The following is a 21,144-nucleotide window of genomic DNA, read 5'->3' on the forward strand; positions in this document are numbered from 1 at the left end:
TCACCAAGACATAAAAAATTTAAAGTTCAGTTCTAATTTTTCCACAGAAGATAGGAAAAGTTATACTATGATTGTGATTATTTTCTATGAAGATAGAAAGTTTCACTTTAATTCTAAATTTTCTTAAATTCAGTTCCGACTTTTCTCAAAGAGATGAAAAACTTTAAAGTTCAATTTATAATTTTCTCAACGAAGTCAAGGAAAGTTCAAGTTCTCTTTTGAATTTTCTCAATGAAAAAGAAATTAGTCATTGATCATTTCTATTTTTCCAAATAATATAAAAATTTTCCACTTTAGTTCAGATCTGTCTCGAAGAGATGAAAAATTTAAAATACTGTTCCAAATTTTTTCAAAGAAGATAAAAAAGTTCAAGTTCTCTTCGGAATTTTACCAAAGAACACAATTCAATTCTAATTTCTCCAGAGAAAACATAAATCTTCCACTTCAGTTCTTTATTTCACAAAGACATAAAGAAATTTAGAGTTCAATTCTAAATTTTTTCGGTGGAAGATAGAAAAAGTAATACCATACTTGTTAATATTTTCCCGGAAGATAAAAAGTTCTAGTTCAATTTAAAATTTTCTCAATCAAGTGAAGAAGAATTCAAGTTCTCTTCTGAATTTTACCAAAGAACACAATTCAATTCTAATTTCACCAGAGAAAATAAAAATCTTACACTTCAGCTCTTTATTTCACAAAGACACAAAAAAATTTAAAGCTCAATTCTAAATTTTTCGATGGAAGATAGAAAAAGTAATACCATACTTGTGAATATTTTCCCGGAAGATAAAAAGTTCTAATTCAATTTAAAATTTTCTCAACAAAGTGAAGAAAAATTCAAGTTCTCTTCTGAATTTTACCAAAGAATACAATTCAATTCTAATTTCACCATAGAAAATAAAAATCTTCCACTTAAGTTCTTTATTTCACAAAGATATAAAGAAATTTAAAGTTCAATTCAAAATTTTTCGGTGGAAACAAGAAAAAGTAATACCATACTTGTGAATATTTTTCTGGAAGATAAAAAGTTCTAGTTCAATTTAAAATTTTCTCAACGAAGTGAAGAAAAATTCAAGTTCTCTTCTGAATTTTAGCAGAGAACACAATTCAATTCTAATTTCACCAGAGAAAATAAAAATCTTCCACTTCACTTCTTTATTTCACAAAGACATAAAGAAATTTAAAGTTCAATTCTAAATTTTTCGGTGGAAGATAGCAAAAGTAATACCATACTTGTGAATATTTTCTCGAAGAGATGAAAAATTTAAATACTGTTCCAAATTTTTCACAGAAGATAAAAAAGTTCAAGTTCTCTTCGGAATTTTACCAAAGAACACAATTCAATTCTAATTTCTCCAGAGAAAATAAAAATCTTCCACTTCAGTTCTTTATTTCAGAAAAGACATAAAGAAATTTAAAGTTCAATTCTAAATTTTTCGGTGGAAGATGGAAAAAGTAATACCATACTTATGAATATTTTCCCGGAAGATAAAAAGTTCTGGTTCAATTTACAATTTTCCCAGCGATGTGAAGACAAGTTCAAGTTCTTCTGAATTTTCTCAATGAAAAAGAAATTAGTCATTGATCATTTCCATTTTTCCAAATAATATAAAAATTTTCCACTTTTGTTCAGATCTGTCTCGAAGAGTTCAAAAATTTAAAATACTGTTCCAAATTTTTCACAAAAGATAAAAAAGTTCAAGTTCTTTTGGGGATTTTACCAAAGAACACAATTCAATTCTAATTTCTTCAGAGAAAACATAATTATTCCACTTCAGTCCTTTATTTCACAAAGACAAAAAGAAATTTAAAGTTCAATTCTAAATTTTTCGGTGGAAGATAGAAAAAGTAATACCATACTTGTGATTATTTTCAATGAAGATCAAAATTTTCACTTTATTTATAATTTTTCTTAAATTCAGTTCTGATTTTTCTCAAAGAGATGAAAAATTTGAAGTTCTGTTCCATATTTTTCATAGAAGATAGAAAAAGTTATACATTGATTGTGAATATTAAACATGAAGATAAGGAACTACACTTTAATTCAGAGCTTTCTCGAAGAAGTGCAAAATGTTCAAGTTCTCTTCTGAATTTTCTTAAAGATGAGAAAAAAGTTAGCTCAAGTCTGAATTTTATCAATGAAAATGAAAAAACCTTCCACTTCAGTTCATAATTTCTCAAAGACATAAAAATTTAAAGTTCAGTTCTAAATTTTTCTGTAGAAAATAGGAAAAGTTATACTATGATTGTGATTATTTTCCAGTGAAGATAAAAAGTTTCACTTTAATTCTAATTTTCTTAAATTCAGTTCCGATTTTTTGCAAAGAGATGAAAAATTTATAAGTTCTGTTCCAAATTTTTCATAGAAGATAGAAAAAGTTATACATTGATTTTGAATCTTCGACATGAAGATAAGGTGCATCACTTTATTTCTGAGCTTTCTCGAAGAAGTGCAAAATGTTCAAGTTCTCTTCTGAATTTTCTTAAAGAAGATAAAAAAGTTAGCTCAATTCTGAATTTTACCAATGAAAATGAAAAAAGCTTCCATTTCAGTTCTTAATTTCTCAAACACATAAAAAATTCAAAGCTCTCTTCTAATTTTTCCAAGAAAATAAAAAAGGTTCCACTTCTGTTCTGGTTTTTTCTCAAAGAGATGAAAAATTTAAAGTTCTATACTAATTTTAAATTAATTTTTAGCTCCTTTGTCTTATAAATTTAGCCCATCAATTTTTTAAATTAGAAAATGAGTGACTCCTTCTATTATTAAAGACAATCGTTCAAACTCGTTCATCTAACCTCCAAAACAATAGGTTAGGTATAAATAAATATTAATAAATAAATAGAAACATTTCTACATGTTTAATTTAGGTTAGGTTAGGTTAACTTATCATGAGCGCATGGTTAGGTTAGGTTAGGCTAGATTAAGTTTGGTTAGATTAGGTTAGGTTAAGTTAGGTTAGCCTACGTACGCTTCACTTAGGTTAGCTTAGGTTAGGTGAGAGACAGACAAAAAGTTAGGTGTATGATTAGGTTAGGTTAGGATAGATTAAGTTAGGTTAGGCTAGGTTAGCCTACGTCCGCGCGCGTACGTAGGCTAACCTAGCCTAACCTAACTTAATCTAACCTAACCTAACCTAATCATACACCTAACTTTTTGCCTGTCTCTCACCTAACCTAAGCTAACCTAAGTGAAGCGTACGTAGGCTAACCAAACCTAACTTAACCTAACCTAATCTAACCAAACTTAATCTAGCCTAGCCTAACCTAACCTAACCATACCCCACAGAAAAGGTTAGTTTAACTTATCATGAGCGCTCATGATAAGTTAACCTAACCTAACCTAGCTTAAACATGTAGAAATGTTTCTATTTATCTATTAATATTTATTTATACCTAACCTATTTTTTTGTAGGCTAGATGAACGAGTTTGAGGAATTGTCCGTAATCGTAGATGAAGTCGCTGATTTTAAAATTTCGAAAATTTATGGGCTAAATTTATAAAACAAAGGGGAGAAAAATTAAATTTAAATTAGAATATAACATAGAATTTTTAATCTATTTTAGAAAAAGCCTGACAAGAATGGTCAGCTTTTTTATTATCTTGGAAAAATTAGAAGAGAGCTATGAATTTTTTATGTCTGTGAGAAATTAAGAACTGAGGTGGAAGCTTTTTCATTTTCATTGGTAAAATTCAGAATTGAGCTAACTTTTTTATCTTATTTAAGAAAATTCAGAAGAGAACTTGAACATTTTGCACTTCTTCGAGAAAACTCAGAATTAAAGTGATGCACCTTATCTTCATGTCGAAGATTCAAAATCAATGTATATGTTTTTCTATTTTCTATGAAAAGTTTGGAACAAAACTTTAAATTTTTCATCTCTTTGCAAAAAATCGGAACTGAATTTAAGACAATTAGAATTAAAGTGAAACTTTTTATCTTCACTGGAAAATAATCACAATCATAGTATAACTTTTCCTATATTCAACAGAAAAATTTAGAACTGAACTTTAATTTTTTAAGTCTTTGGGAAATTATGAAACGAAGTGGAAGGTTTTATTATTTTCATTGATAAAATTCAGAATTGAGCTAACTTTTTTCTCTTCTTTAAGAAAATTCAAAAGAGAAATTGAACATTTTGCACTTCTTCGAGAAAACTCAGAATTAAAGTGTAGTTCCTTATCTTCATGTTGAATATTCACAATCAATGTATAACTTTTTCTATCTTCTATGAAAAATTTGGAACAGAACTTCAAATTTTTCATCTCTTTGAGAAGAATCAGAACTAAATTTAAGAAAAATTATAAATAAAGTGAAACTTTTGATCTTCATTGAAAATAATCACAAGTATGGTATTACTTTTTCTATCTTCCACCGAAAAATTTAGAATTGAACTCTAAATTTCTTTATGTCCTTTTAAAATAAAGACATGAATTGGAAGATTTTTGTTTTCTCTGAATAAATTAGAATGGAATTGTGTTCTTCGGTAACATTCCGAAAAGAACTTGAACTTTTTTATTTTCTGTGAAAAATTTGTAATATTATTTTTAATTTTTGAACTCTTCAAGACAGATCTGAACTAAAGTGGAAAATTTTTATATTATTTGGAAAAATAGAAATGATCAATGACTAATTTCTTTTTCTTTGAGAAAATTCAGAGGAGAACTTGAACTTTTCTTCACTTCGTTGAAAAAATTTAAAATTGAACTAGAACTTTTTATCTTCCGGGAAAATATTCACAAGTATGGTATTACTTTTTCTATCTTCCACCGAAAAATTTAGAATTGAACTTTAAATTTCTTTATGTCTTTTGTGAAATAAAGAACTTAAGTGGAATATTTTTATTTTCTCTGGAGAAATTAGAATTGAATTGTGTTCTTTGGTAAAATTCCGAAGAGAACTTGAACTTTTTTATCTTCTGTGAAAAATTTGGAACAGTATTATTAAATTTTCATCTTTTCGAGAAAATATTCACAGGTATGGTATTACTTTTTCTATCTTCCACCGAAAAATTTAGAATTGAACTTTAAATTTCTTTATGTCTTTGTGAAATAAAGAACTGAAGTGGAAGATTTTTATTTTCTCTGGTGAAATTAGAATTGAATTGTGTACTCTGCTAAAATTAAGAAGAGAACTTGAATTTTTTTTCACTTCGTTGAGAAAATTTCAAATTGAACTAGAACTTGTTATATTACGGGAAAATATTCACACGTATGGTATTAATTTTTCTTGTTTCCACCGAAAAATTTAGAATTGAACTTTAAATTTCTTTATGTATTTGTGAAATATAGAACTTAGGTGTAAGATTTTGATTTCCTCTGGTGAAATTAGAATTGAATTGTTTTCTTTGGTAAAATTCAGAAGAGAAATTGAATTTTTCTTCACTTCGTTGATAAAATTTAAAATTGAACTAGAACTTTTTATCTTCCAAGAAAATAATCACAAGTATGGTATTACTTTTTCTATCTTCCATCGAAAAATTTAGAATTGAACTCTAAATTTCTTTATGTCTTTGTGAAATAAAGAACTGAAGTGTAAGATTTTTATTTTCTCTGGTGAAATTAGAATTGAATTGGATTCTTTGGTAAAATTCAGAAGAGAACTTAAATTCTTCGTCACTTCGTTGAGAAAATTTTAAATTGAACTAGAACTTTTTATCTCCTGGGAAAATATTCACAAGTACGGTATTACTTTTTCTATCTTCCACTGAAAAATTTAGAATTGAACTTTAAATTTCTTTATGTCTTTGTGAAATAAAGAACTTAAGTGGAACATTTTTATTTTCTCTGGATAAATTAAAATTGAATTGTGTTCTTTGGTAAAATTCAGTAGGGAACTTGAACTCTTCTTCACTTCGTTGAGAAAATTTAAAATTGAACTAGAACTTTTTATATTCCGTGAAAATATTCACAAGTATGGTATTACTTTTTCTATCTTCCACAGAAAAATTTAGAATAGAACTCTAGATTTCTTTTTGTTCTTGTGAAATTAAGAACTGAAGTGAAAGATTTTTGTTTTCTGTGGAGAAATTACAATGGAATTGTGTTCTTTGGTAAAATTCCGAAGAGAACTTGAACTTTTTTATTTTGTGAAAAATTTGGAATAGTATTTTTAATTTTTCATCTCTTCGAGACAGATCTGAACTAAAGTGGAAAATTTTTATATTATTTGGAAAAATAGAAATGATCAATGACTAATTTATTTCTCATTGAGAAAATTCAGAAGAGAACTTGAACTTTCCTTGACTTCGTTGAGAAAATTTTAAATTGAATTTTAAAGTTTTTCATCTCTTTGAGAAAAGTTGGAACTTGATTGAAGAAAATTTAGAATTAAAGTGAAACTTTCTATCTTCATAGAAAATAACCAGAATCATAGTATAACTTTTCCTATGTTCTGTGGAAAAATTAGAACTGAACTTTAAATTTCTTATGTCTTGGTAAACTTAAAACTGACGTGGAAGCTTCACCTACGAAATACTTAGAAACCGTAGCTCAGAAAAGCCTGAAATATACAACTACTCATCCCAAACTAGAAGTTTCAGACAACAAACACCTATGAGTGACTAATAAAAATAGCTCTTAAAATTCTAAAATGCAAAATATACATACCAAATCATAATTTTATTAAAGAAAACACATATGAAAGACTAATAAATCTTGATCATAAAAGTAAAAAATAACAAACCACTCATCTCCAAATCATGGGTTTCAGTCAACACACACCTAAGAAAGGCTAAAAAATCCAGCTCAGAAAATTCAAAAAATAGCAACCCACACATCCCAAATCATTGGTTTCAGACACCATACACCTACGAAAGACTAAGAAATCTGGTTATGAAAAGTCGGAAATAGCAAATTGCATACCTCAAATCATAAGTTTCAGACAACACACACCTATGAAATACTAAGAAACCTTAGCTCAGAAAAGCTTGAAATAGCAAACTATTCATCCCAAACTATAGGATTCACAGACAACAAACACCTATGAGGGACTAGGAATCCTAGCTCTGAAAAGTCTATAAAACAAACTACAAATCCCAAATCATACTTTTCTGACAGCACGCACCTATGAATGGCTAAGAAACCTAGCTCAGAAAAGTCAAAATAGCAAATTAACCATCCCAAATCATAGGTTTCAGACAACACATACCAATGAAAGGCTAAGAAATCCAGCTAAGAAAAGTCAAAAATAGCAACCCACCCATCCCAAATCATTGGTTTCAGACAACACACATCAACAAAAGACTAAGAAATCTAGCTTAGAAAAGCCCGAAATAGTAATTTACATATCCCAAATCATAAGTTTCAGACAACATTCACCTACGAAATACTATGAATCCTTAGCTCAGAAAAGCCTGAAATAGCAAATTACACACCTCAAATCATAAGTTTCAGACAACGCACATCTATGAAATACTAGGAAACCTTTGCTCAGAAAAGCCTGAAATAGCAAACTACTCATCCCAAACTATAGGTTTCAGACAACAAACATATATGAGGGACTATGAATCCTAGCTCTGAAAAGTCCAAAAAGCAAACGACAAATCCCAAATCATAGGTTTCGGACAACACACACCAACGAAAGACTAAGAACCTTATATCCCAAATCATAGGTTTCAGTCAACACACATCAGGTTTCAGACAACACACACCAACGAAAGACTAAGAACCTTATATCTCAAATCATAGGTTTCAGTCAACACACACCAACAAAAGACTAAGAAATCTAACTTAGAAAAGCCCGAAATAGTAATTTACATATCCCAAATCATACGTTTCAGACAACATTCACCTACGAAATATTATGAAACCTTAGCTCAGAAAGGCCTGAAATAGCAAATTAGACACCTCAAGTCATAAGTTTCAGACAACACACACCTACGAAATACTAAGAAACCTTAGCTCAGAAAAGCCTGAAATAGCAAACTACTCATCCCAAACTATAGGTTTCAGACAACAAACACCTATGAGGGACTAAGAATCCTAGCTCTTAAAAGTCCAAAAAGCAAAACTACAAATCCCAAATCATAGGTTTCAGACAACACACACCAACGAAACACTAAGAAATCTAGCTTAGAAAAGCCCGAAATAGTAATTTACATATCCCAAATCATAAGTTTCAGTCAACACACACCCACGAAAGGCTAAGAAATCCAGCTCTGAAAAGTCCAAAAGCAAAATACTCATCCAAAACTATAGGTTTCAGACAACAAACACCTATGAAAGGCTAAGAAATCTAGCTCAGAAAAGTAAAAAATATTAATTTACATATCACATATAATTTTTGTCTGACAGGATACAAAAATGAAAGTATAATAAAAAAATCTCTGAATAGACAAAAATCGCAAACAACACAGCCCAATCAATAGGTTTCAGGCCTCACAAACTTATGAGAGTATAGCAATACTATATAAAACAAGCCCAACATCGTAAGTTCAATATCCCACAGAGGAATTTTCAGACAACATTCACCTACGATATACTAGGAGAGCCTAGCTCATAAAAGTATGAAATAGCAAACTACTCATCCCAAACTAGAAGTTTCAGACAACAAACACCTATGAGAGACTAAGAATTCTAGCTCTGAAAAGTCCAAATAGCAAACGACACATCCCAAATCATAATTTTCTGACAACACACACCTATATAAGGCTAAGAAATCCAGCTCAGAAAGGTCAAAATAGCAAACCACCCATCCCAAATCATAGGTTTCAGACAACACATACCAATGAAAGACTAAGAAATCCAACTCAGAAAAGTCAAAAATAGCAACCCATACACCCCAAATCATAGGTTTCAGACAACATACATCAACGAAAGACGGGGCCCGCGGATGGCCTTTGGGAGTCTGGGGGACCGGGTGGGAGCCCGGGGAACCTTTGGGGACCGGGGGGTTCCTTCGGGATTGGGGTATGGGGATCGGAGCCCTTTGGATCGGGGTAGGGCGATCGGGGCCCTTTGGGGTTGGGGTAGAGGACCTCACGACACTGTTCAAATAGAACTTGTTTACTATAACGACCACACTCAAAACCTCTTCAAAAATCCTTTCTAAAATCATCTTTTAAAATGTCTAACTGTTTCGCCGAAATAATTCCATAACCTGTCTAAAACCGTTTAGCCCAAATAACCCCCTAAAAGTAATTTCTGTGTGTTCCTTTTGTTTTTGGCATCTCTGTGCTTTCACATTTCAAATTTCTAGGAAACCCTTTCCTACGTTAATCTCTTTATCTCATAAATGTTCCTAGCTAAACTATTAAGGTTTCATTAGAATATCAATTTATCTCTCCGACTTAAAGCTCAGTTAAGCCGTATTTAAAAATAGAATTTCTATCTCTTTAGACTCCCGCATAATTCCAAGATAACAAGTGATGTCATTTATGATTCCTGACACTAAATATCAATGAAGCCCTATTTAAAAATAGAATATTAATTTTTCTCTCTGACCTAAAGAACGTTTATCCCTCAGACCTAAGATTAAAGAAGCCATAATGTTTCTTAATTCCCCCTCTAAACTATTAAGGTTTCGTTAGAATATCAATTTATCTCTCCGACTTAAAGCTCAGTGAAGCCGTATTTAAAAATAGAATTTCTATCTCTTTAGACTCCCGCATAATTCCAAGATAACAAGTTAGGTCATTTATGATTCCTGACACTAAAGATCAATGAAGCCCTATTTAAAAATAGAATATTAATTTTTCTCTCTGACCTAAAGAACGTTTATCCCTCAGACCTAAGATTAAAGAAGCCATAATGTTTCTTAATTCCCCTTTTCATGAATCAATACATTCCCCTAGCAATTATGTAAATCAATTTCTCAGGTTAGGTTCGCCTAAAGATCAAAGAAGCCATGTTTGTTTCTTAATTCCCCCTTTCGTAAATCAATACATTCTCCCCCACCGACTATGTAAATCAATTTCTCAGGTTAGGTTCGCCTAAAGATCAAAGAAACCATAATATTTCTTAATTCCACCTTCGTGAATCAATAAATTCCCCCACCGATTATGTAAATCAATTTCTCAGGTTAGACTAGCCAAACAACAAAGAAGCCGTGTTTGTTTCTTAATTCCCCCTTCGCGAATCAATAATTCCCCCACCGATTATGTAAATCACCCCAATGTCATTACATCTGGACAAACATCAGCAAATAAATCGACCCTGAAACATCCATCAAAGTGAGAAAGTTCCTGTTTTTTCATTCTCACTGACAAAAAACAGGAACTTCCTCACTTTGATGGATGTTTTATCGTTTTTGTCAGTGAGAATGGAAAAACAGGAACTCTATCACATTTATTTCTGTTTTATGGATTTTGTCAGTGAGAATGGAAAAACAGGAACTTTCTCACATTTATGTCTGTTTTTATGGTTTTTGTCAGTGAGAATTTGAAAAAACTTGAACGTAAATTGCTGTTGACATCCATAAATGTGACAAAATTCCTGTTTTTCCATTCTCACTGACAAAAACCATAAAAACATACATAAATGTGAGAAAGTTCCTGTTTTTTCATTCTCACTGACAAAAACCATAAATCATCCATCAAAGTGAGGAAGTTCCTGTTTTTTCATTCTCACTGACAAAAACCATAAAACAGGAACATAAATTGCTGTTGACATCCATAAATGTGAGAAAGTTCCTGTTTTTTACATTCTCACTGACAAAAACCATAAAAACAGACATAAATCATCCATAACCATCCGAGAAAAACATCAAATAACTCGAACAACACACATAACCATCCAAGAAAACAACCATCAATGTGACAAAATTCCTGGTTTTTCAAGTGAGAAAATTCCTGTTTTTTCATTCTCAGTGAGAAAACCATAAACCACGTGGTGATCGTCGGAGTCAATAAGGCCTTTCTACTAATCAGACCGTCAAAAATCAATATAATCAGGTTTATTTCTTGGTTGAAGTTCTGAAATTGTAACTTAGTTGTCATTTGGCCTGAAATTTTGAAGTAAACTAGCGTAAAAAAACAACAAATATTTCACAGTAAGAATAAATATAGTAACATTTTTTTCCAAAATTTTTGGTTTTTCATAAAATTTTGCTTAGTCCCACTAAGTCAAAATTTACAACGTTCTTTCCCCCCCCCCCCCGTTTGTCCTATACTACGTCAAAGTTTCAATTGGATCTAATAAGCCGTTAATTTCTATTCCTAAGATATTGCAGATATGGTATTTTAATAACCAGGATGCAATAGTGTCTTTTAATTTAGCTCTACCCTTTCCCCCAAGCAACAACTCAGCGTTCTACTTCCACCCTCCGTATTCCATAAAATTTTCAATTCAATATGGAAGCCATTCTCGAGGTATTGCATGCACGCCATTTGAACATCCTATTAGTGCATAGTTCGTTCAATCTAACTCATTACTTAACCGTGCTTAAGTTTACCGTGCATACCATATATTAAATACGTAGCCTAACCTAACCTATGTACCTCCCCCCCTAAACCCCAAAAACAACAATTTAAATACAGTTCTTGGCTTTGTTTATATCCAGTTTTTGGCTTTGTTAAGGCAGAGTAAACCTGTTATAGCTTTAACCGTGCATAGTTCGTTCAATCTAACTCTTTACTTAACCGGGCATAAACTATAAGTCTCATAGGATTTTCTAGTGCAAAAAACTCTCCAACCTTCCCTCCTTCCTTCCTCCCTCCAATAGTGTCAGAAATCTTTAATTCCAATCCCTAAGCTGTTCTCAAGATATTGCAGATATGCTATTTAGACGATCTGAATAATTGATTTAACTCGACCCTTCCCAAGTCAATATTAGAAATCAGCTTGACCCTCCTGTTCTTCAATACTCGCTCAGAGTTTAAAACTTGACCCCTACAGCCATTCCCAGATGCTGTAAATCAGAGGCAACGCTATAGCGTTGCCTATAGTCAAGGCCATACGGCTCCAATATTTTATTATTATTTATTTATTTATTATTTTATTTTCCCAGAGGCACTTCATATGGAAGGGGTCGTCGTAGAAACTTCAAAAGGGGCTTGTTCGATTGGAAATCGAGAGTTCTAGTGCTCTTTTAATATTTTAAGTGATTGGAGGGCAACTAGCCCCCCCACGCCCATAATTCTCCCAAACACATCCAATCAAAATTTTGATATAGCCATTTTGTTCAGCGTAGTTGATTTCTAGATAGAAAATTCAAAGGGGTAGTGCTCTTTTTAATAGTCGAAAGTGATTGGAGGGCAGCTAACCCCCCTTTCATGCCCACCTTTTCCCCCTAACACATCCAATCAAAAGTTTGAGATATCCATTCTATTAAACGTAGTTTTAAGTTCTGGAAATTAGGTCTTTGAGGATTAAAACTCCCCCACAGCCCTCAGGACAAGGGTTAGGCAAGGGGTCCACGCCCTTTTTTCCTAAAATGTATCTGATGATAACTTTGAGATAGCCTTTTTTTAAAATAGTTCAAAGACCATATAACAAAAATTCAGGGGTCAACAAAGCCCCCCCCCCTGGGCCCGGAGGCCGGCGTTGTAAGTTATTTCCTTGGGGAATATATGGTTCTTATTGAAGGAATGCTCGTAAAAATTTAGAGATGGCTCATTTGATTGGAAATTGAAAGTTCTAGTTCAGTTTTTTAGAGTCAAAAGAGATTAGAGGGCAACAAGCCCCCCCAGGCCTTCTTTTTCAAAACCCATCTGATGAAAATTTTGAGACAGACATTTGTTAAAAATAGTTCAAAGGTCATATAAGGTCTTATATGCCTGGGGGCATATAAGGTTTTTATAGAAGACGTTGTCGTACAAACTTCAAAAAAGGCTCATTCGATTGGAAATTTAAAGGGATAGTGCCATTTTTAATAGTCGAAAGTGATTGGAGGGCAACTAACTCCCCTCTCATGCCCACCTTTTCCCCCAACACATCCAATCAAAATTTTGAGATAGCCATTTTATTAAATGTAGTTTTAAGTTCTGAAAATTATGTCTTTGAAGATGACAACTCCCTCACAGCCCTCAGGACAAGGGTTGGGCAGGGGGTCCACGCCCTTTTTTCCTCAAACCCATTCGATAAGAACTTTAAGATAGCTTTTTTTAAAATAGTTCAAAGACCATATAACAAAAACTCAGGGGTCAACACAGCCCCCCAGGGCCAGAGGGCAGGTGTTGTAAATTATGGCCTGGGAGAATATACGGTTCTTATTGAAGGGATGCTCGTAAAAACTTCAGAGAGGGCTCATTTGTTTGGAAATTGAGAGTTCTAGTTCAGTTTTTTAGAGTCAAAAGAGATTAGAAGGCAACTAGCCCCCCACGCCCCTTTCCCCCAAAATGCATCCTATAAAAATTTTGAGATAGCCATTAAGTTAAAAATTGCTCAAAAGTCAGATAACAAAAACTCAGGTGTCACCACAACCCCCCAGTGCCAGGGGGTAGGCGTTGTAAGTTATGCCCTGGGGCATATATTGTTCGTATGAAAGGGATGCTCGTATAAACTTCAGAGAGGGCAATTTTGAGACAGACATTTTGTTAAAAATAGTTCAAATGTCGGATAAGAAAAAATCAGGTGTCAATAGAACCCCCCAGGGCACAGGGTAAGGCGTTTTAAGTTATGCCCTACGGGCCTGTTTGGTTCTTATGAAAGGGATGCTCGTATAAACTTCAAAGAGGGCACATTTGATTGGAAATTGAAAGTTCTAGTTCACTTTTTAAGAGTCAAGAGAGACAAAATAGCCCCCCCCCCCATGCTCTTTTTTTCCCAAACCCGTCCGCTACAAATGTTGTGATAGCCAGTGTTTTGGAAATCGTTAAAAAATTAGATAACAAAAACGCCCCCAGAGCCCGGGGGATATGCGTTGTAAGTGTTGTGCTGGGGGCGTATGTGGTTCTTATGAAATGGATGTTCGTATAAACTTCAGAGGGGGCTCATTTGATTGGAAATTGAAAGTTATAATTCAATTTTTAAGAGTCAAAAGATATCCGACGGCAACACACACAATGTGCTTTTTTGTTTAATGTGCTTTTTTCATGTTCAATGTAGTATTTTTAAAGTGTTGTTACTTTTATGTGTATAATCTTCTTTTAATTCACAGAAGGCGGGCTATTCAGTTGATACTATTTAGCCCTTTTCCTTTTGCTTCACTCTGTGGGCAACAGAGCTACTGGCTTGGTTGTCTCTTATTTATTAGATATTCTCAGATATCTTTCAGTAGATCTTTCGACTAAATGAGTTCAAATATAAGATGATAGATATCAATTTCTGTGCTCTGTGTGCAGGTATAGTTGGCTAGGCTCTTGGCTGATAGTGAGATTTTATGGTGTTTGAAGCATTTTAACAGTTTACAAAACAAGGTATGTTGTGCAGACGTCAGCGTATTACATTCAAATAGGGTATGGTCAATTGTTTCATTCTTCATATTACAATGCCTACAAAGAGGGGACAGGGGAATTGAACCACTTAAAATAGAAAACTTATACGAGAATACAAAAAAATTTAGTCCATTTGTTCCAGAACAACTTCTATTATAAATTTTAGAAAGATACTTATTGGAAAAGGGGGAAAGGATAGGATTAATCTTATTAAAATTAATATCTGATAGCCTCCATTGGTAAATATCTCTAATTGGGATTGGTCTCCCACTTAGCTGGTCAATATTTATAGCATTTTTTGCTATTTCATCAACCTGATGATTACCACTTATGCCAGAGTGGCTAGGAATATACTGAAAAAAGTTTTTATGCCACTTGAAGCAAGATTATCTATAATACTGAGACAATGATAAGTGTCAATGTCCAACTTATACTGAGGAGCTGAGGCCAGCAACTCAAGGCTTGATAGAGAGTCGGAGTATATAATAATATTATTTGAATTTGCAATCAAGGGATGGTTTTCCTTAAGGTGTTCTAATGCCATGATTATGGCATTTAACTCAGCAGATATTATAGATAAATTATTATATAATCTCTTACCCGTTGTAATATTCAGGTGGGGAAGGAAAGCACCACTTGCAACCTTCTCATTCATTTTTGACCCATCAACAAATATTTGGAAGTGATTTTTATAGGTAATTGTATTAAGTTCTGCAAATTTTTTCTGGACAAAAGCAATGGGGGTTAAATCTTTATTCAACTTTGAGAAGTCAGTATTTATTATGGGACTTGACCAATTTCATGGAGGGGATTGGGGAAAAGTAGGTGAAATAGACTTTGCTGGTATGGGGAACTTCTTCTGAATATTGGCATACTCATCTGCAATGCCTCTGTACATGGCTGGGTTTCTTAACCAATTATGTAGTGGGTGTGAGCTATTTGATTAAATTTTTGTAAGATGTTCTGTCAGGAGAAAGCCACGTCTCTCGCTTATTGTTGTTAGTCCCCTCTCCATAAGCAAAAACTTGGTGCTTGTGGGTTTCCTAAGACCAAATATGATACGTATTATATCATTTTGTGTTGTTTCAATTTTTGCATCTGGGTCTTTGCACATGCACCATAGACGATGAGCCCATAGTCAATATGGGATCTTATATGTGATTTATAAAACTGGAGTAAGGTTTTCTCCTTACATCCCCAGGGAGTGGAAAGAAGTCTTTTTAGTATATTTGTTTTTCTATAGCATTTTTTTATTGTGTTTGAAATGTGGAAGTGGAAATTAAGTTTTTGGTCAAGCATGAGACCTAGGCAATTAATTTGATTATCTTCTGGAATAGTTGTTTTATTTAGAGTTAGTTGTGCATTAGCATGGTTTCGCTTTCGGTGAAATTGGATTATTTTTGAATTGGTAGGTGCAATGGGTAAATCTGAATGTTGAGAGAATTTTTCATATTGGAAAAGTGACTTTTGCAGATTTGACTGTGCTATCTCAAAGGTGTTGCCAGATGACCATAGCACCAGATCGTCAGTATATTGTAGATTTGTGTGGGGTAGGTTCACGTCCCGGAGATGTAGGGCAAACAGGAGGTAACTAAGGCCTGCTCCCTGAGGTAGGCCTTTGGTTGTTGTCTTTTGGGGTGAAGAGGCTGAACCAACACAAACGATGAAACTTCGCACTTCTATGAATGATTTAATAAAAGATACTAGCTTAGGGGGTACTCCAAGGTTTGCAAGTTTGTTTAAAAGGATATGGTGGTTCACATTTTCATATGCCCCTTCAACATCTAGGAAAGCTGCAACTAGGACATTATTTTTTGAGAAATATTCATTGATTGCACTTGTTAGCAAAATGAAGGCATCTGTTGAGGAATGGTGTTTCCTGAATCCAGTTTGAGTGTTAGGGATCATATTATTTTTTCAACAAACCAGAGGAGCCTGTGCTATTTCATTTCCACCATTATTGTCCCCATCACAGGAGTAATCATTATGGGCCTATAGGACTCAGGTTTATCTTCGAGTTTATTTTTCTTTAAGATTGGTAGAAGGGACGAACATTTCCATATATTGGGGAACATAGAAGATGCCCAAGCGTGATTATAACAATTTAGCAGTTCTTGTTTGTATGAAGGGGTGAGATTCTTTATCCATGTAGGAGTAGAAGGGCCTTATTGACTCGTGTCAGGGCTCCTTTTAAGGGCATAGAATACTGACAGGGCACCAAATATGGGCATAGAGTAATTAGGGAGAACACGTGGTTAATGAGGTCAATGACCTAAATTTCCAATGTGTCAACAACAACAACATCGACCTTGACATTCGCTGAGAGCGTGCACTTACAACAACAACAACATCGACATTGGAACACCTGTGCTGTCGACCTCAATTCACCTATCGTGAATCAATAATTCCCCTTAGAAACAAGAAATTAATTCCCCTTTCTTGACAGATCAATCAACCAATGACATCATCTGTCAGACTTTAAAAATTTTTGCATAGAAACGATTCTCCAGGAATAGATCCAAGTCATTAATGTCTTTGCCTCGGAAACAACTGTTTTGGTTGAACTCCAAAGGATATTAATAGCCAAAGGCCATGGAAACAATTCTCCAAGAAACATCTTAGCGATGAATTGTTTTAGCGCGGGAATCAGGTTTCTTATTAATTTGAAATGCATTAGCGCAGAGATGCCAAAAACAAAAGGAACACGCTGAATTACGTTTAGGGATTATTTGGGCGAAACTGTTTTAGACAGGTTATGGAACTATTTCGGCGAAACAGTTAGAGACATTTTAAAAGATGATTTTTGAAGAGATTTTAGAAGAGAATTTAATGGTGAAACTCTGTGGTCGTTATAATACACAAGTTTCATTTGAACAGTGTTGTGAGGTCCTCTAACCCAACCCCAAAGGGTTCCAATCCTCCTACCCCAACCCCGAATGAAGCCCCCGGTCCACAAAGGCCCCCCACGCACCCAAAGGGTCACCCGCGCCCCCAAACGCCCACCCAGACCACTAAAGGCCATCCCCGGGCCCCCCAAAGGCCAATCGAACTCTCAAAGGACCAACAGGGTCCCAAAGGCCCTTCACCGGTCCCCAAACGCCCTCCTCAGACCCCCAAAGGCCCACCCAGACCCCAAAGGCCATCCCCGGGCCCCCCAAAGGCCCATTGAGCTCCCAAAGGACCAACGGGGTCCCAAAGGCCCTCCACCGGTCCCCAAATGTCACCCAGGCACCCAACTGCCCCCCCGGACCCCCAAAGGCCCACCCGGTGCCCCAAAGGCCCTCCCTGTGCCCCAAAGGCCCTCCCCCGGCCCACAAAGGTCCCCCAGGCCAGAGAAGCGCCGCCGGGATGCGCCGTGGGCCAGGAAAGCGCTGCAGGATGTGCCGCAGGGATGTGCCGCGGGTCAGGAAAGTGCCGCAGGGGATGCGCCGCAGGGAGGCACCGCAGGAAAGCGCCACAGGATGTGCCGCAGGGATGCGCCGCAAAAAAAAAGTAAACTAAAAATTAAAAATTTCGCTCACAGAAGGGCCCCCTCCCCACAGGGTCCCCCAAACACCCTCCCTGAGCCCCCCAAAGAGGCCCCTCGCCATTTTTTTTTAATACTTTTTTATTGGTTTTTTATATCTTTTATGAACAAGTTCCATTCATAATGTCATTCCTAAACCCATTTTCAACCTCAAAGAGTCCCCTCCCCAATTCATAAATACTTTATTGAATTTTTTAACATGGTATTTTTTTTAACTTTTTACGTATCTTAAAATGACATGAAATATGCGTACGGCTCTACCAATCGTACTCTGTGCTTGTTCATGGACACGACGCGGCTTTTCCACTGGTACTCGATGGCAGGTTATCGACACTAGCGAGTTTATTGCATGCATTAAATCAGTATTTTTTACGCAGTGGAAGGATCAACACATAATTCATATCTGTAAAAAGTGAAGATGAATTATTCGACGAAAGTATGTGCACATGAAAAAATCATTGTCGTGTTGAACGCTGACAAGGAGAAATACCTGAACTATGAAACGAGTGCAAGTGGAGATCTTATTGGCAATGTATGCACACGTTGTCATAACAGTGGGGAGTTAAATTCTTTTGGTGTACCCAAGAATTTCCATCATGCAAGTGCTGGATATGCAAGAGTAACATTACCAGAGAAATTAGTAGTCAAAGAGAATGCAAACTTAAGAATAATAGTTGATGAAGGGGGACAACTTCTAGATAATGGTTCTGGTAGCATGTTAGCCGTTGATAGATCTTATTGCAATTCATACGGTGTTAGCATTCGAATGAAAGCAAAAGGAAAAAGAAGACAAGCATACAGCTGCATCAACATCATAAATTCTATCATGTCATTGTGCCAAAACTGCTATCTATGTAAAAATAATGTGACAATAGATAGTGAAATCGCAGGCAGAATAAAACGGACATTAGGAGACAATATCATCAATGAATATATAGATGAATTGATGGAAAGTGACGCGCAAGTGTACTAATAATGTATAATAATGTATTTAACATATTTTTATATCATTATTCTACATGTCCTTATTTCATTAAAAATATCTTATGCGTTATTTTGTTAAGTGTTCACTATTTTTAGGGTATGCTAGAACGTCAAACGTTAAGAATATCTATTAAAAAGGTGAGAGATGTAAGAAAAATAATTTTAGAGATAATGATACTACTAGCAGGCTCAATTTTTCATAGAAGATAGAAAAGTTCAAGTTCTCTTCTGAATTTTAACAAAGAGCACATTTAAATTATAATTTCACCAGATAAAATAAAAATCCTACTCGTCACTTTTAAGTTCACAAAGAAATGAAAAATTTAAAGTTCAATTCTAAATTTTTACTTAGAAGATAGAACAAGTTATATTATGATAGTGATTATTTTCCATGAAGATAAAAAGTTTCACTTTCGTTCTAAATTTTTTTGAATTTATTTCCAACCTTTCTCAAAGAGATGAGAAAAATGAAAGTTCTATTCCAAATATTTCTCCGGAAGGAGAAAAGTTCGACTTAGATTCTGAATTTTCTCAATGAAAAGAAAACATGTTACTGATCAAGTCCATTTTCCCAAAATAATATAAACTTTTACTCTTCAATTCAGATTTTTCTCAAAGAGATAAACAAATTAAAATATTGTTACAAATTTTCCTTACGAAGATAGAAAAGTTCAAGTTCTAATCTTAATTTTATCAAAGAACACAACTCGATTCTAATTTCTACAGATGAAATAAAAATCTTCCACTTCAGCTCTAAGTTTACCCAGAAATTAAAAAATTTAAAGATCAGTTCTAAATTTTTCCTTAGAAAATAGGAATAATTATACTTTGATTGTGATTATTTTCTATGAGGATAAAAAGTTTTAATTTAATTCTAAGTTTTCTTAAATTCAGTTACAGCCTTTCTCAATGAGATGAAAAAATTTAAAGTTCTGTTCAATATATTTTCTCGGAAGAAGAAAAGTTCAACTTCGATTCTGAATTTTCTCATTGAAAATGAAATAAGCTATTGAGTAAGTATATTTTCACAAACTAATTTAAAAATTTTCAACTACTGGTCGGATTTGTCTCGAAGAGATGAAAAATTTTAAATACTATACCGCATTTTACATGGGATGTTTTCGGTATAAAGTTCTCCTAATGCTTGTAACATCAAACAATTCCATTATCATTCCTCCAGAGACGATAAAAAGCTTCAACTACCGTTTTATGGACACAGTTACATAAAAAATTTAAAGTTCTGTTATATTCTTGTCGGTAAAGAATATTAATTTTTAAGGTCGGTTAGTGTTAATTTTCCATTACCATGAAAAGTTACCATTTAATTATAAATTTCCGTATATTCGGTTCCGACTTTTAAAATATAGATGAAAAAAATTTAAATTTCTAATCCAAATTTTTCATAGAATATTGGAAAAGTTATACTTGATCGTGAATATTCAAGTTCTCTTCTAAACTTTACCAAAGAACATACTTCAATTCTGATTTATCCTGAGAAAACAAAAACCTTCCACTTCAGTTCATTATTTCACAAAGACATATAGAAATCTAAAGTTCAATTCTAATTTTTCGGTGGAAGATTGACAAAGTAATACCATCCTAGTGAATATTTTCACAGCAGATAAAAAGTTCTAGTTCAATTTAAAATTTTCACAACGAAGTCAAAGAAAGTCCAAGTTCTTTTCTGAATTTTCTCAATGAAAATTAAATTAGTCATTGATTATTTCTATTTTTTCCAAATAATATAAAATTTTTCCACTTTAGTTCAAATCTGTCTCGAACATGTGAAAAATCTAAAATACTATTCCAAATTTTCTCAACGAAATGAAGAAAAGTTAAAGTTCTCGTCAGACTTTTAGCAAAGAACACAATTTAGTTCTAATTTCTCCAGAGAAAATAAAAATATTCCACTTTCAGTTCTTTATTTCACAAAGACATTAAGAAATTCAAAGTTCAATTCAAAATTTTTCAGTGGAAGATTGAAAACTTATTACCATGCTTATAAATATTTTCCCAGAAGATAAAAAGTTCTAGTTCGCTTTAAAATTTTCCCAATAAATTGAAGAAAATTTCACTTTCCTATACTGAACTTTGCCAAAAAACGAAGTTCAATTCTAATTTCTCTAGAAAAAACAAAAATCCTTCACTTCAGTTACGTATTTCACAAAGACATAAGGAAATTTAAAGTTCATTTCTAAATTTTTCGGTGGAAGATAGAAAAAAGTAATATCATACTTGTGAATATTTTTACGGAAGATAAAATGTTCTAGTTCAATTTAAAATTTTGTCAATGAAGTCAAGGAAAGGTCAAGTTCTCTTCT

General features: G+C 33.7%; 1 protein-coding gene across 1 annotated transcript in view; it reads left to right on the forward strand.

Annotated features, from left to right (window-relative positions):
• The window catches only part of LOC148942705 (uncharacterized), a 125,139-nt gene extending 106,813 nt beyond the window's left edge, over window positions 1-18,326 (forward strand). The window contains exon 6 of the mRNA XM_089102574.1: window positions 18,217-18,326. Coding sequence (XP_088958700.1) covers window positions 18,217-18,255 — 39 coding nt within the window. The 3' untranslated portion in view covers window positions 18,256-18,326. The remainder of the gene's footprint in view (window positions 1-18,216) is intronic.
• The last annotated feature ends 2,818 nt before the right edge of the window (window positions 18,327-21,144 follow it).

The sequence above is a fragment of the Artemia sp. Qi Xiang Cuo genome, chromosome 16 (assembly GCF_049724085.1).
Source record: "Artemia sp. Qi Xiang Cuo chromosome 16, ASM4972408v1, whole genome shotgun sequence".
Classification (NCBI taxonomy): domain Eukaryota; kingdom Metazoa; phylum Arthropoda; class Branchiopoda; order Anostraca; family Artemiidae; genus Artemia; species Artemia sp. Qi Xiang Cuo.